Source organism: Peromyscus leucopus, chromosome 3 (genome assembly GCF_004664715.2).
Source record: "Peromyscus leucopus breed LL Stock chromosome 3, UCI_PerLeu_2.1, whole genome shotgun sequence".
NCBI classification, from domain to species: Eukaryota; Metazoa; Chordata; class Mammalia; order Rodentia; family Cricetidae; genus Peromyscus; species Peromyscus leucopus.
Genome location: NC_051065.1, coordinates 70,621,525 through 70,635,555, shown reverse-complemented (window position 1 = coordinate 70,635,555; position 14,031 = coordinate 70,621,525). Strand labels below are relative to the sequence as shown.

Genomic DNA, 14,031 nt, shown 5'->3' with positions numbered 1-14,031 from the left:
CCTGGTGCATACAGGCTTGAGGACCCTCCAAAACCACAACCTCCCCCTTGCTCTGTTCTTTTGGGCACTGCCTTCTTTGGGAATTTCTCCTTCCTCTCTCCTAGGCTCCTCAGCTCCCTCCCGCTTCCGCATCTTTCTTGCCTTGCCATTACCTCTTTGCCCCCAGCCTGCCTGCGGTGGAAGACAGAGGGTTAACGTCCTGCAAATGCAGATCATAAAGCGGCTTGGATACATTAGAAACACATGAATATCCCGAAATACAAAGTGTCTTTAAAACCAAACAAGGAATGTTTATCCTAATACCAGATCAATGCAAAGAAGGGCTTCCAGAGGGCAGCGCTGACAGCCTCCTTGGGGTAAAGTGAGAGCAGGTAAATTTCATTTGCTAATGAAAATCAAACTCGATTAGACCTTGGTTTCCCTTTGTCCTGTTCTTCTCCAACCCTAGGAACCCAGGGCCCTGTCGCCCTAGTTGGTAAGGAGTCCTCTACCAAGAAAAAAAAAATTGCAACCAAGGTCTCAAGCCAGATGCAGGAGGGCTGTCAAAGTCCATGGCCCCTGGCTTGCCCTAGTAAAAACCAAGAGCAGGAGAAAAGCTATGGAAACTCCTGGAACAAAGGCCAGGCTGCAGTCATGCTGCCCTCAAAGGGCTTCACTGAGAAATCTGGGAGCATCAGACAAAGCCTGGACAGTAACAGAGACTTCTCCAGCTCCCACCCTTGGCTTGGCGCTAATGACCACTGCGGCCTGAAGGTCATCGTGGGTGCTCTGGCTTCTCTTTTCTGAGCCATGGGGAACCCGGGGATAAAATGGCTGAGGTGCTGGTGCTTCGGCCATATCTTAGAAGAATCCTAAGCCTGGGAGACAAAAAGAGCTCAGAAAGTCAGGCCCTGCTAGCTGGATGGACAAACAAAATTTGCCTGTGCTTTTGGGAAATGAGGAAGAACGCTGGAAGAGACTGCTGGTTTTCCGAGAGAGCGCCAGCCTTCATCCTCTGCCCTTTCTCTTCCTCCCCACACCAAGCTGGTTTGGAACTGTCTGGGGCATAGTATTAGAAATCATTAATGAATCTCTTCTCTCCCACTTTGAAAGACCGAGGGATTATTCTTGTTTTGAAGGGAGTGGAAATTCAAGAAAGTCTTACCCTAAATTATTCCCAGAGTGCATTGTAATTCGAGAAACAATTTCCAGTGATGCCTACAGCTCGACAATGCAGTCATTTAAAAAATAGCGAAGACACAACACAGAAGGAGAAAAAAAAAAAGAGTCAGATGTGCCAAGATGCCATTGACACACGCCTGGGAGAAAATCGCATCAGTGTATGAGACAGGAGGAAAGCAAGGAGGCTGCCTTTCTCTAACTAATCCCGTCTTGAGGTTTTTTGTTTGTTTGTTTGTCTTTTTTAATTGATAAGAAAACATAAACCTCAGTAAGTCAGAGCCAAAGCCTTCCGCGGTGGGGATGCCACGTGTAGGAAGCAAAGTCCAATGGATTCAAGATGCGACCCAAAGCCTTCCCCTGCTCCATTCTCCCCAGACAAACCTGTTTCTGGCTCCTCTGCAGAAAAGATGAGATCCTTTCTCACCATTTTTGGAGTGGAGCGACCCAGCCGACTTTGGCAGTCTGTAGAGCTGAGGCCCTTCCTCTGAGTGCAAGGCTCCCGGCTCCAGAGAAATGAGGGGGAGGGAAGAATGTGGAGCCGGTCTTGGCTGCTGTGTGGACCAGCAGTCCTGCCATTGCCAGAGGCGAACTGGCACAGGAATCTGCTGGTGGAGGCTTCCCGAGCTGTGTTTTCGTTTTTCCGAATCTAGTTGGAAAACTTCGGAGGCTCAAAAACCCAGCTAAGAGCAGAGCAGCGGCAGAGAAGAATCAGTCCAGTCCGTAAAACACCGCCCCCAAAACTCTACAAAGAGCAAAAAATGGTGTTGAGTAGCCAAACAGAGCCAGAAACTAGAAAAGCAAAGGATCGTGGACTGGAGAGTGAGGGGAGGTGGGCGGTCGGCCTCCCTGCTGCCCCCAGTCCCCAGGCTTTCATTGAGGTTTCTCACGCTGACTAGACAGCAGCAACTTTCAACTTGACCTTGGCCTCCAGCCGCGTCTGACCTGTAAGTAAACTGCCCTCAAGCCCTCAAGTCTGCGAGGACTGGAGCCTGGAACCCTACTTGGTCTCTTTGTCACTGTGGAGTTTTACAATGCCACTTAGAGGGAGGAAGGAATCAACGGGAAGGATGAATAGGGCTCCGAAGGAACACAAAAATCAAGTCTTCACAGAGGTTTGTTCCTTAGTCTGCAAATGGCCAGTCAGTGAAAAGGTAAACTGGGGGCAAACCAATATTTACCCAGGACTGCTAAAAAGTCAGGAGAGAAAGGACGCACTGGGTGTGGGGGAGAATTGGGTGTGGGGATCAGGGAAGGTTTTATTGGGCGACACTTAACATTAGTCAGAACAAACCCAGAATCTGGGCAGATAAAAGCCTGAGCCTAGCCTTATGGGTCCCAATCCTGCCAGAAGCCCAGGGGGCTTAGAGAGCCGCAGATGGATGATATGTGTGGTGCCTGAACTTAGGGATAAGTCTGCATACACACTGGGACCCGAAGACAGGTCCAAGCCTGGCTGCCCACCAAAGCGCCTGAGACCAAAGGGTGCAGAACCGCTCCCAGCTTATATATTCCAGAATGCGCCCACTTTCGCTTTGATCGTTTGCTACCCTCTGGACATCTGGCCTGTTCACAGATGCACGGTCAGAAGTGGATACGGTCCTAAAGAGGCAGGGTCCCCCCAGAATCCCTCACCAAGACCCTGTGACTCTTCCAGTACAAACACCCCACCAGGCTCCCAGGTACAGGGGGACTCATCAGTCTGGCTCTTCGGTAGGTAGCACTGCAGGCTGAGCTCCTACTGGGAGGAAAGGCATGAAATGACCCCAAAGGTCCCCTTTCTCTTTCCCCAAAATGGAATGCAACAGTGGATTCCCAGATGTCTGGAGAATGGCGTCCAACTCAGGATCTATGGAATGGCTTGTAGGAAGCCCCAGAACTGGAGCTGGAGTCACAGCCAGCTGCCCAGCTGGGGCCTGTTCCTCTTAAACCCCTTCAGGAAAAGGCAGCCGGACTCATGAGACAAGAGCAGGAGTGAATGGCGCTTCCTTCATCTGAAATTCTCTGCAGACCAGAGAGAATAGTTGCTGCATCGAAATGAATAGTGAGCTGTGTATACAAGTGGGAGAATGTGGCGGTGTGCATCTGTGTGTGTGTGTGCGTGTGCGTGTGTGTGCACGCGCGCGTGTGAGGGGAGCAGGGAGATACAATTGGTTGTTCTGATATTCTGAGTCTGTGGGCCTAATTGAAAGTGTCCTCCAGGGCCTGAGAACAGGGAAGAGAGCTCCTAAAATGAAGCCCAAGTTTCCCAGCTTCGTAATGTCCTAGGACCCTTGCGCCAGACTTCTCCCAGGAACTGACAGGAAACAAACTCCCTGCCCTTGTTCCCCAGGGGTAGGGGGAGTCAAATCTCGACGTGTCCTAGGCGAAAGCTCCGACATCCCTGGTAGGGTCTAAGCTGCGGAAAGGCATCTCCATACCTGGAAAGAGAACAGCTCCAGAGCCCCCCCCCCCCCAAACACCCCGGGCCACGCTGGGCGAGTCCAACCCCATCTCTCTCCTCCCTGGCTACTAGAGAATTTACCTGACTCGTCCCCACGACCTCAGCTCTCACCCCAACCGCGGGAGCCCACGGCCCCTCCCAGCCTGCGAGCGATGCCCTGGTGCCCAGTGAGACCGGGGAAGGGATCGGGGTCCGCGAGGCGCGCGCCCTGGGTTCCCCACCCCACCCACCCGAGTCCCCGCCTCCTCCGTGGGTGACTGCTGCGCGGCCGCGCGGCGGGCGCTGGCGCAGAGGACCGCGCGGGCGGGCGGCGGCGGGGACGGCGGGCCCAGCGCCGAGCCGAGCTGGAGCCGCCCGCTTTGCATACGCCGGGGGCGGGCCGGGGGCGGGCCAATGGGCGGCCGCCTGGCGCGACCCCGCAGGGCGCGACCCGCCCCCCTCGCTCGGGCCCCGGCCCCGCGCGGCGCGCTCTTCACTTCTTGGGGGCTTTTTAAAACAGCGCCACTGGGGTCTTCTCCATGCGGCTCGGGCTATGACAGCCTCCGTGCTCCTCCACCCCCGCTGGATCGAGCCCACCGTCATGTTCCTCTACGACAACGGCGGCGGCCTGGTGGCCGACGAGCTCAACAAGAACATGGAAGGGGCGGCGGCGGCGGCGGCCGCGGCGGCGGCGGCGGCGGCGGCGGGAGCTGGGGGCGGGGGCTTCCCCCACCCGGCTGCCGCGGCCGCGGGGGCAACTTCTCGGTCGCCGCAGCGGCCGCCGCGGCCGCCGCCGCCGCGGCCAACCAGTGCCGCAACCTGATGGCGCATCCCGCACCCCTGGCGCCAGGCGCCGCGGCCGCCTACAGCAGCGCGCCGGGGGAGGCGCCCCGTCCGCCGCCGCCGCGGCCGCTGCCGCCGCCGCCGCCGCCGCCGCTGCAGCCGCCGCGTCGTCGTCGGGAGGGCCCGGGCCAGCGGGGCCCGCGGGTGCCGAGGCCGCTAAGCAGTGCAGTCCCTGCTCGGCGGCGGCCCAAAGCTCGTCGGGGCCCGCGGCGCTGCCCTACGGCTACTTCGGCAGCGGCTACTACCCGTGCGCCCGCATGGGCCCGCACCCCAACGCCATCAAGTCGTGCGCGCAGCCCGCCTCGGCCGCCGCCGCCTTCGCCGACAAGTACATGGACACCGCGGGCCCCGCGGCCGAGGAGTTCAGCTCCCGCGCCAAGGAGTTTGCCTTCTACCACCAGGGCTACGCAGCCGGGCCTTACCACCACCACCAGCCGGTGCCCGGCTACCTGGATATGCCGGTGGTCCCGGGGCTCGGGGGTCCTGGCGAGTCGCGCCACGAGCCCCTGGGGCTTCCCATGGAAAGCTACCAGCCCTGGGCGCTGCCCAACGGCTGGAACGGCCAAATGTACTGCCCCAAAGAGCAGACGCAGCCTCCCCACCTCTGGAAGTCCACTCTACCCGGTAAATGGCGCCCCCTTTCCAGCCCGGGTCTTCGGGCTCTTCTCCAGCTTCTCCTCGGCTCGCGCCCCCGGGGTCACTCGGGTGTCCCCCCTCCGCGCTTTCCCTGCCCTGGCCTGCCCTAGCAATTCTGAACCCCTGGGAGACTGAGCCCGGCTGGCTGGCGCTGTCCGCCCTGCCCTAAGTTGAGCTGCCCCCTGGCCCTCCTTCGGTGAGGGGTGAACTGGGAGGGAGCTTGTGGGTTTCAACTCCCCGCAGCCCCCTTCTCCCTGTGTGCCCCACCCTCCCAAGCCCTTGACACTGACTCCTAGATGATCTCGAGCTCACCAAATTGTCCCTGATAGTTCTTTGGGGGGATGGCTTCGTCGAAGAGGCTTAGAATGTTGGGACTTGGGGCAAGCTGAGAGGCAGGCTCTACAGAAATGTTGCGCCCTGTTGAATGCTAAGGTGTGGACTCCTAGGTCAGGCTATGGAGGAGCGCGGTACATGCAGGATAACCCGAATGGGGTGGTCGTTGGAACTCTGGGCGATTCCATGTCAATACACAACTAGCCATGCCCCTACTAACTCTCCAGGCTTAGGCAGAAGGCCGGATTGTACAGAGCGCGTGGCAAAGAGTAACCGGGCTTGCAAGGAGGGCCGGGAGCTCAGACTGAACTGTCTGCCGCCTGTGTCCTGGCTCTGGTCGTCTCCCAGTGTAACTTGCCTTCTCCCTTATCTTGCAGACGTCGTCTCCCATCCTTCAGATGCCAGCTCCTACAGGAGGGGGAGGAAGAAGCGGGTGCCTTACACTAAGGTGCAGTTGAAAGAACTCGAACGGGAATACGCTACGAACAAATTCATTACCAAGGACAAACGGAGGAGGATATCAGCCACAACGAACCTCTCTGAGAGGCAGGTCACAATCTGGTTCCAGAACAGGAGGGTGAAAGAGAAAAAAGTCATCAATAAGCTGAAGACCACTAGTTAATGGATTAAAAGTGGAGCAGAGGGCAGCTTGAAGAAACACCCAAGGACTCTTTCTTTGCCTAGATAATAATAATGCTTAATAAAAACAACAGAAGAATTGGAAAGAGAGACACTGACGTTTTGCTCTCCTAAGGGGAAATCTCTTTCTCTTCAATGGAACCTACAGTTTAAAACAAAAACCTTGGGAAATGGTAAAGACTGCCAGTTCTCCCGACAACCCTTCCAGACCGTTAAGTGACAAATTCTAGAGTCAACTCCTCAGCCCCTAAAACACACAATTTCAGATAAATTACGAATTTACTCAAATCTTGTAAGTATTTATGTGACTATTATGTTTTAGGATACTGTGTTAGTTGGTAATAATCTGAAAACTGGTTACAGAAACAAAAGGCTGTTTCTACATCCGCTTGTCCAGCACCATCCCTTTGAAAGTTATGCCTGCTCAGGTAAACTTTATTGAAATTCCTCCCATCGTATGTTCTGGAAAGAAAATGTGTCATGTATAGGTTGAGAGGGAAAGGCACTGAAATTTTGATCTTGAACTATTGCTAAGAAGGGGAAAGGGGAGAATACTCATCCAAGGATGAGTGTCTTGGTAGTAAATACGGCCAACTAAACCCTTGAGGCTACAAGGGACCCCTGGGTGGGTAACGAACTTTTAGAAATACCTTTCAATTACTTAGAACAAGCACGCTGGTGGCATTTGGACTAAACCAGAATCAGAGATTTTTTTTCCATAGGATCTATTGTAATTTTGAAAGTGTTTAAAACTCACCAAGTGATCCGAAAGATTCACTTTACGCCCCATGTCCTGGAAGGATGAATCCTAATATGGATTTCTCTTGAAATATACTCCTTTTTAAAACGTATTTAAATTGGCATTTTTCAATACTTGTTAAATATTTTGCTAGAGACATCATTTTCCTTTTTTAACTTTTAAAAAAGAAAACTCAAAATGGAAACCCGTTCTCCCAAAATATTTAGATGTCTACATTCTATATTTTAACCTACTAAAGGATTAGTATTTTTCCTTGTTTATTGTGTTATGAGACCGCATTAGAAAGTTTAGGGATTCATCTTCACAGTACATTTTTAATCAAGCAGTAATTTCAATTCACACATTCGTTTTGTTCATATGCACTATAAATGCTATCTTGTAAATAAAGACATTCAGCACACTGTGAAAATGTATTTGTGCACCTGCTTTTAAAATACTTCTACTAAAAATGAAAAATTAGATCTGTAGATAGTGGTATTAATTCTGTTAATAAAATAATCACTGCCATTAAAATCTGAAGGAAACACTCGAGTTACTTTTCTATCCTGAACTTGCACTGCACAAAAAGAAAATGAGCCGGTTTGTCCTATACAAGCCAAGGACCATTCTTTTCTATTATTATTCAGCTTTTTTTTTCCCCTAAAATTTTTGAGAAGAGGAAAATCTCGTATAACTAAAATCCTACAAATGAAAAGGCTCCAAGGAGATGCAAGTGTCAGGTATTCTGAAAGGGGGAGAAGAGAAAGGAGGAGGGAGAGAGAGTCTAAGTTCCCAGGCTCCCTGTGGAAAATGAAAACCAGTTGTTGAGTATCAGTAATGCCTAGACTGTCGTATTTTAAAATCTGCTCTTGGGTCTGCATGTGACTGAAAGGACAGGTTTGGGCATTTGTTGAAATGACAGAAGTAGGAAAGGCCCTAAACCTTGACCTTGACGAAAAAAGACAATTTGTGACCTTGACTTTTGACAGCTCATGAATTGGCCTCAGCCAGATCAGTAGATCAAGGGCGCCACCTAGTGTCTACAAATCTCCTTGTAATTCGTCCACTTCAAGGGAATCCAAGCAACAAGCTCTCTTACCTCCTTGACCTGTTTTAGAGATTTGGAACTCTTTTTTTTTTTTTTTCTCTCTAAAAGAAGATTTGAAAATATGTAAATTATACATGTGCTTGTATATATGTGAATATATAATATATGTTTATACTGTACACGTTTGAATATCAGTGTTTGTGTGCTTGTGTATATAATTGTAGAATTTGTACAGATAGAGTATTATTAATTACTGATGACTGAAGACACTGTAATTTAAGGTGAATTCTAGAGTTGAGGTACAAAATGTTCTTTATGCGGTGAAGTTTGCTTTTTTTCTTTAATGGCCAACTTTAATTCGTCCTCATAGCGGCTTGCTTTGCATCAGATTTCTGCAGATCGGTTTTAAAGCTGTATATGTTTGTTACAGTCGAAGAGGTGTTCTTAAATAACCGTTCTTTCCTGGCCTGCTCCCTCCAAGGTGGTCTATGACCTTAATTAGAACTATCTGGGAATCTTTACGGCAAATAAAAAGTCCACATACCTTCCTAACTCTAGAGTTCTAGAGTTACATTTCAGAAATTCAAAGAAATCCACCTCTTTGAGAAGTCAGTAAAAGAACTTAAATATTTCATCTACAAAATGGTCAGAGTATGGATGTACAAGGAAAATTATCCTGGACTGCTAAAGGCTGAGTGTTGTTCCAGGGTGGTGTGTAATCTTTTATTGATGCTTGCAAATCTACCGTTTGATTTGTGGGAGAAATAAATGTACTTAATATTAACAACCACAATCAAAACTATATTAACAATCAGTATTATAGCTACTGTTTATTGACCCCTAACAACATAAGAGATGTGTTCAGAGTCATAAATAATGCATATGTATGTTTATGTATTTAATATACACATAGGGTAGTGTGTGTGTGTGTGTGTGTGTGTGTGTGTGTGTGTGTGTGTGTGTGGTGTAAAGTCCATTCTGCGCACACATGTATTAAAATGTTGATGGAACCAGTAGCTTTGGGATTTGGATTTTCAAGTGCAGGTTAGTTTTATCTTTATGTTAGAGGGAAATAATAGTGCATGGGAGAACTGGATTCATCATTTGGTGGAAGTTAATATTGGCCAGTTCCAATCCCAGATGATGGAAACATCTCCAGCCTCGCCTGAAGACTGAGAGCTTCTTTATATCGTTATAGATGAGGAATTATGGAAAAGACATAAAGCTGTCTCAACAAAGGATGGTCCTGAAACATCCACCTCAGATGATCTTGTAAAGTGCAATCATATTTTGCTGCCCTGAGGATTTCCAACCATTTGTGGAACCAAATGAAAATGCAGCTTCAGACCCACCGGCCTGCACCTTGTGTTGCAGCCCCCGTTTCCAAATGAACTACCACCAAGCAAAGTTCATGACTTCTCCAAAATGTTTAAAGTGTTGGAAATTCCCCTCCAAGTTGGATCAAACACTGTTTATGAACTGCTCCAAAGGGGACTCTTCTGTGGAAGGGAGATATTTTTCTGTAGATGTAAGAAATATTCTGAGCCTACAGCCTAGGAAACAGGCCAACAGTAGCTCTGCAGATGGAATACTGCCCCTTTTGAATGCCGCCACTACTGCAGGAGTCCTGGGTAAAGTACTTCTCTCTGTCTGTCTGTCTGTCTGTCTGTGTATCTATCTATCTGTATCCCTCCAGAAGATGTCAGGGCCCCCTCCCTCTAGTTCTGAAATGGTTGTTGATAGTGTCAATCTCTCCTAACACCCTTTTTATTTAAAATAGCCATGGATTTACCAGATTAGTTGAGGTGGTTATGGATTATAATGACTTCTCAAGGTTTTTTTTTAAATATTTTTTTCTTTTTGTTTTGTTTGTTTTTTGTTTGTTTGTTTCTGTTTCGTTTTTTGAGACATGGTTTCTCTGTCCTGGTACTCACTCACTCTGTAGACAAGGCTGTCCTCAAACTCAGAAATTCACCTGCCTCTGCCTCCCAAATGCTGGGATTAAAGGAGTCCCCGCTATCATGCCTGCCTGGAGACTTCTTAGTTTTTAAATAGCAACCAGCCTGAAACCTTTAGAACAAAGACAGTCAGGAGAACATTGGCCTCCTTCTGAAAAAAAAAAAAAATAGGAATAATAATGGCAGACACTGATCCATGAATAATGATGTTGAAAACCTCATTCACCTATTTTTTTCTAAAAAGGAAACTTCCTGAATAAAAAATTATAAATATGGGACTTGAAAAAAAAAAAACGACCTTTTCCATCTGCTCCTAATACTGTCAGATTTATTAAGTAACTTTAAGTGGACGATTGTAAAACGTCACTGTGCATTTCACTAAGTATTTATGCCTAATGCCGAGCTCAAGCCAATTTTTTTTTTAAATTAACGTAAGATTTTAAAAACAAACGAACTTAGAGACAAAAGGGGAAAATATTCATTTGAAAACACTCAACCTAATTTAAATATTTTGAGAGATACACCCGAAGGCTGTGAAATTCAGTCGAGATGATGTATTTGTGCGCGAGTAATAGCCCGATAGTAGATGAGTACAGATTGTTCCATGCTGTGTTTGTGTGGGTGAAGGTGCAGCGTCTCGCTTCCACTCTGTGAATTCCCCCGGTTAGGAGCTCTGAGGAAGGTTGCCTGGGACTACTAATCCCCTGATGGGGGTTCAGAGGCGCCCTTCTGGGCTTGTGAACCTCGACTGAAGAGACGCTGGGGGATTGCTGATTTATGCGCATTCCTTTAAACTTGATCGAATGCGTGTCAGCAGCCCAAGACCTGGAGAATCAGAGAAATGTGCAGCGAGTTGCTCGCATCCCATTTTTCATAAGCAAAGATGAGGCCTTATCCAAAAGGCCTGGCGAGATTTATGCCTGCCTGGGTTTTTAGACAGGCACGCTAATTAAGTTTTCATCTGCTTGGCCGCCGGGTAAATAAAATCTGGCTTCGTGTTTTATGAAAATTACCACTCAGTCCTCACGCATCTACCTGGAGCAGACGAACGCCGGAGAGGTGCCTGCTATTTAAAATGTTATTATAAAAGAAAGGTAATGCTTGTGCGGAAAAATTCCAACGTGAAAGCAGCCAAGGCCTTGCCACAGTCGATTTCGTTTCGATCCGGCTCTGCGGCAGAGCTGGACCCACCCGGCAGAAATAATTCCACCGGTGTCTTAAGATCTTCGCATTTCTGTGAGCCGTCGGGAGGCGCGGGGCCTGCCCCGGTGCAGGGGTGTGGGCGAGTGAGAGCAGCGTGTCCGTGGACTTGGAGGGCTGCCGGCTGTCGCGCCCCGTTGGGGACAGGCGCTGCCCCAAACCCAAACCTGGCGCAGGACACCCCAGCTCAAGATGGAGGCCCGAACCTTGCCCGGGCCCACCCGACTCCGACGGCCTGAGGACGGCAGGCAGAAGAGCCGCGGGACCCCAGCGGAGGTCACTGTGGTGGGACAAGCAGCCCGCGCCGGCCGCGTGGACACAGGAGGGCCGCGGACACGCGCGGTGAGCCACCCCGGTTGCAGGCTGACGTCACCACAGGCCTCGCAGGCCTCGCCCCGGCTCCAGGGCTCTATTTGCTGAGGACAGGCAACCGAATCGAAGGTTTTGTGAGGGTGCCCCCTTCTCTGCCCCGCCCCTCCGTCCCCAGGAGAATAATCGGGTATTTAATCTCTCCTGGTCTTAATTCTTGGCAGCGTGGAAGGTGGTTTTGCAACGGGAAATAAAACTTGACAGGAGCATTTTCTCAAAAAGGGGTTTGGGGATCGGCTGAAAAGAAGCCGAAGTGTTTTGCTCTTCCCAACATTTCCGCCCTGAGGGCCCGGAGCTGAGCTCGGGATGAACCCCGGGAGAGCCACGCGCAGGCTCTACCTGGGCAGCGAAGCAGCCTCGGGGCCGCACGGTTCCCCCCAAGCATCTGCCGCCTAAAGCCTGAAGACAGGACCGGGGTGCACGGGAGCTCAGCACCGCCCGCCCGAGCCTGGCTGGCACTGTGGAATACCCAGGCGCTAGCCGAGGACGGCTGGGGTCCGGCCAGAAGAGGGGGCCTGGGGAGGCTCGGCTTTAGCGCTGACTTCTGCCCTGGGGGAGGGAGGGGGTTAGGTAGGTGGTGAAAGCCGCGCCTGGGGCTTTGTTTCCTGGCCGGTGAACCTGTGGTCCCACACTTTCGAACCGCAAAGGGGAATGGGGGTGAGCGGCCCGGCGTGCGTGGATTGTCTGGGCTGCTATTGGGTGGCAGACTGGAGACAGCTGAGTCCTCTTCCTGCACCATAGGCTTTTCTCCATAAAGGTCAAGTCCTCGGCGCCACAGCCTTCTTCACGGTCAGGGCCGCCTAAGAAGCCGCCCCGATTACAGGATTACAGAAAAGCATAGGATAATTGGCCAGGCCATCACTCTTGCTGCAAGCGGATCCTGGCCCCGGTAGCCTGAGCTTGAGCACCGAGGCAAGATTCTTTCTTAATTTTCAATTCCCTCTATCCTCACCCTCCTTTGAAAGGAGTCTTTGAAGGTGGGGATAGCCCAGGCTATGTCTTCATCCTGGAAGGGCAGAAATCACCCCCAGTGAGGGTGATTTTCGAGCCCACGGAGGCCTAACCAGGGCAAGATCGAGCGTATACACGCCCGGGAAGACAGACATGGCTGAATCGAAATTCTGGGCGGATGGGAAGAGAGGTTCAGCCGGCCTGGCGGCTGGCAATCCGATATGGAAATAAAAAGCATGCTGGGTTCCTCCAGTCCAGACTCAGGGTTTTTCACGTCTTTGGTGAGACCCTTAATGCCCTTTCTGCCTAAATCTATTTTATAGGAGGTGGACTTTGCCAATGCAAAACCCTTGACTTCACACACACACACACACACACACACACACACACACACACTCCATTGAGCTCTACAGGACAGAGAATTCCTCTATGCCTGCCTGCAGTAGGTCTGAGCACCAGGCCCAGCAGTAAACACAGCTTAAGACTAGCTGGCCACTGAGCCTATCACTCAAAGAGAACCGAAAGAGACCTGCAAATTATCTTTTTCCTTTTTCAAAAAAACGAGAGAGCGGGGCTTTCCCCCTAGAGCTGTCCCAAGGAGCTACATCAGGAAGGGTATCACGGACTCGGTACCGTGGTAGAACTGCCTGGCAAGGTGGATGGAGGAGGCTCCTAATGCGGGGCTCCTGGTGCGGGAATAGATGGGCATGGGGGGCTGCTCTTGAATTTCAAATGTAAGCTGCCGCCAGTAATGAGTAGAAGTGGATCTGTTCTAGGAGACATTTGTAATTTAGGGCCTCAGGATGTCTTCAGATCCTCAGCCTAAGGACCAGAGCCAACCTTCTGGTTGTGCTACACCCCTTTGTCTTTACTGCAGACACACTCAGCTGAGGAAACCCCGTTTGGGCCGAAGCTGCTGCGAGGAATGAGTGAATAGAAGGCCGGTATTGAGAACCAAGTTTTCACCCTTCAAAGTTTTCCTCACCCCACTCTCTCCCGCTCTGTAGGAAAAGAATAAATAAAATCTTCTCTAATGAGTTGGCAACCATAAAAAATAAAAATAGTTCTCCAATAGTCCCTCCCTTCTCCCATCAGCTTGAGACTCACTAAACTAAATGATAACCAGATTGTTTGGGCGATCGAGACCCTAAGCTGAGCTCTGTGCTCCACCCTCCAGTGGCCGGAAGAAGGATGTGAACTTATTCAGATGTTTAGGGGCACTGGATAGTAATTGGACCCACTAGTTAGGCTAAGAACCAACTGTGAGGTCAAGTTCAAGGTATTACCTATTCCCTTGCTTTAGAGAACAGGTAGGCCAGCTCAGGAGAGAGTTGACAAAGATACAAATTAACCTGTCTCCACCTGGTAGTGAGAAGAGAGATCCCCTGATATTTTTCCTAAGTATAGTGTGATGGGTTGGCCATAATCTGCCAGTAAGCCATACTCTGAGGATAAATAATTGGAGATCTTTGGGCCATTCCATGCAATCCATCTCCTTAGCTCACCATAGAGGAAAGACATACTTCAATGACACCTCCCACTTTGAAGGAGAGAGTACCTATGTGGTCTGGCTCTAGTCCCTGGGAAGGGTTTTGTGGCTGTTTTATCACCAGCCAACTCTCACACCTGAGTAAAATATGGCCACCAGACTAGCATTAGTTTTCAGTTTAGCTTTATAAACACAATGCAGTGTTGGGGGACGGAAGAAAAAAAGGCTCGTGCAAGCAACAGAGGG

General features: G+C 50.3%; 1 protein-coding gene across 1 annotated transcript; it reads left to right on the top strand.

Moving 5' to 3' along the window:
• The first annotated feature begins 4,083 nt into the window (after positions 1-4,083).
• Hoxa13 (homeobox A13) lies at positions 4,084-6,269 on the top strand. Its single transcript, XM_028864222.2, is given in 4 exon segments — positions 4,084-4,326; positions 4,329-4,466; positions 4,469-5,047; positions 5,770-6,269. Coding segments are annotated over 4 exon segments (1,155 nt in total). The 5' UTR covers positions 4,084-4,133; the 3' UTR covers positions 6,015-6,269.
• Positions 6,270-14,031: the final 7,762 nt, after the last annotated feature.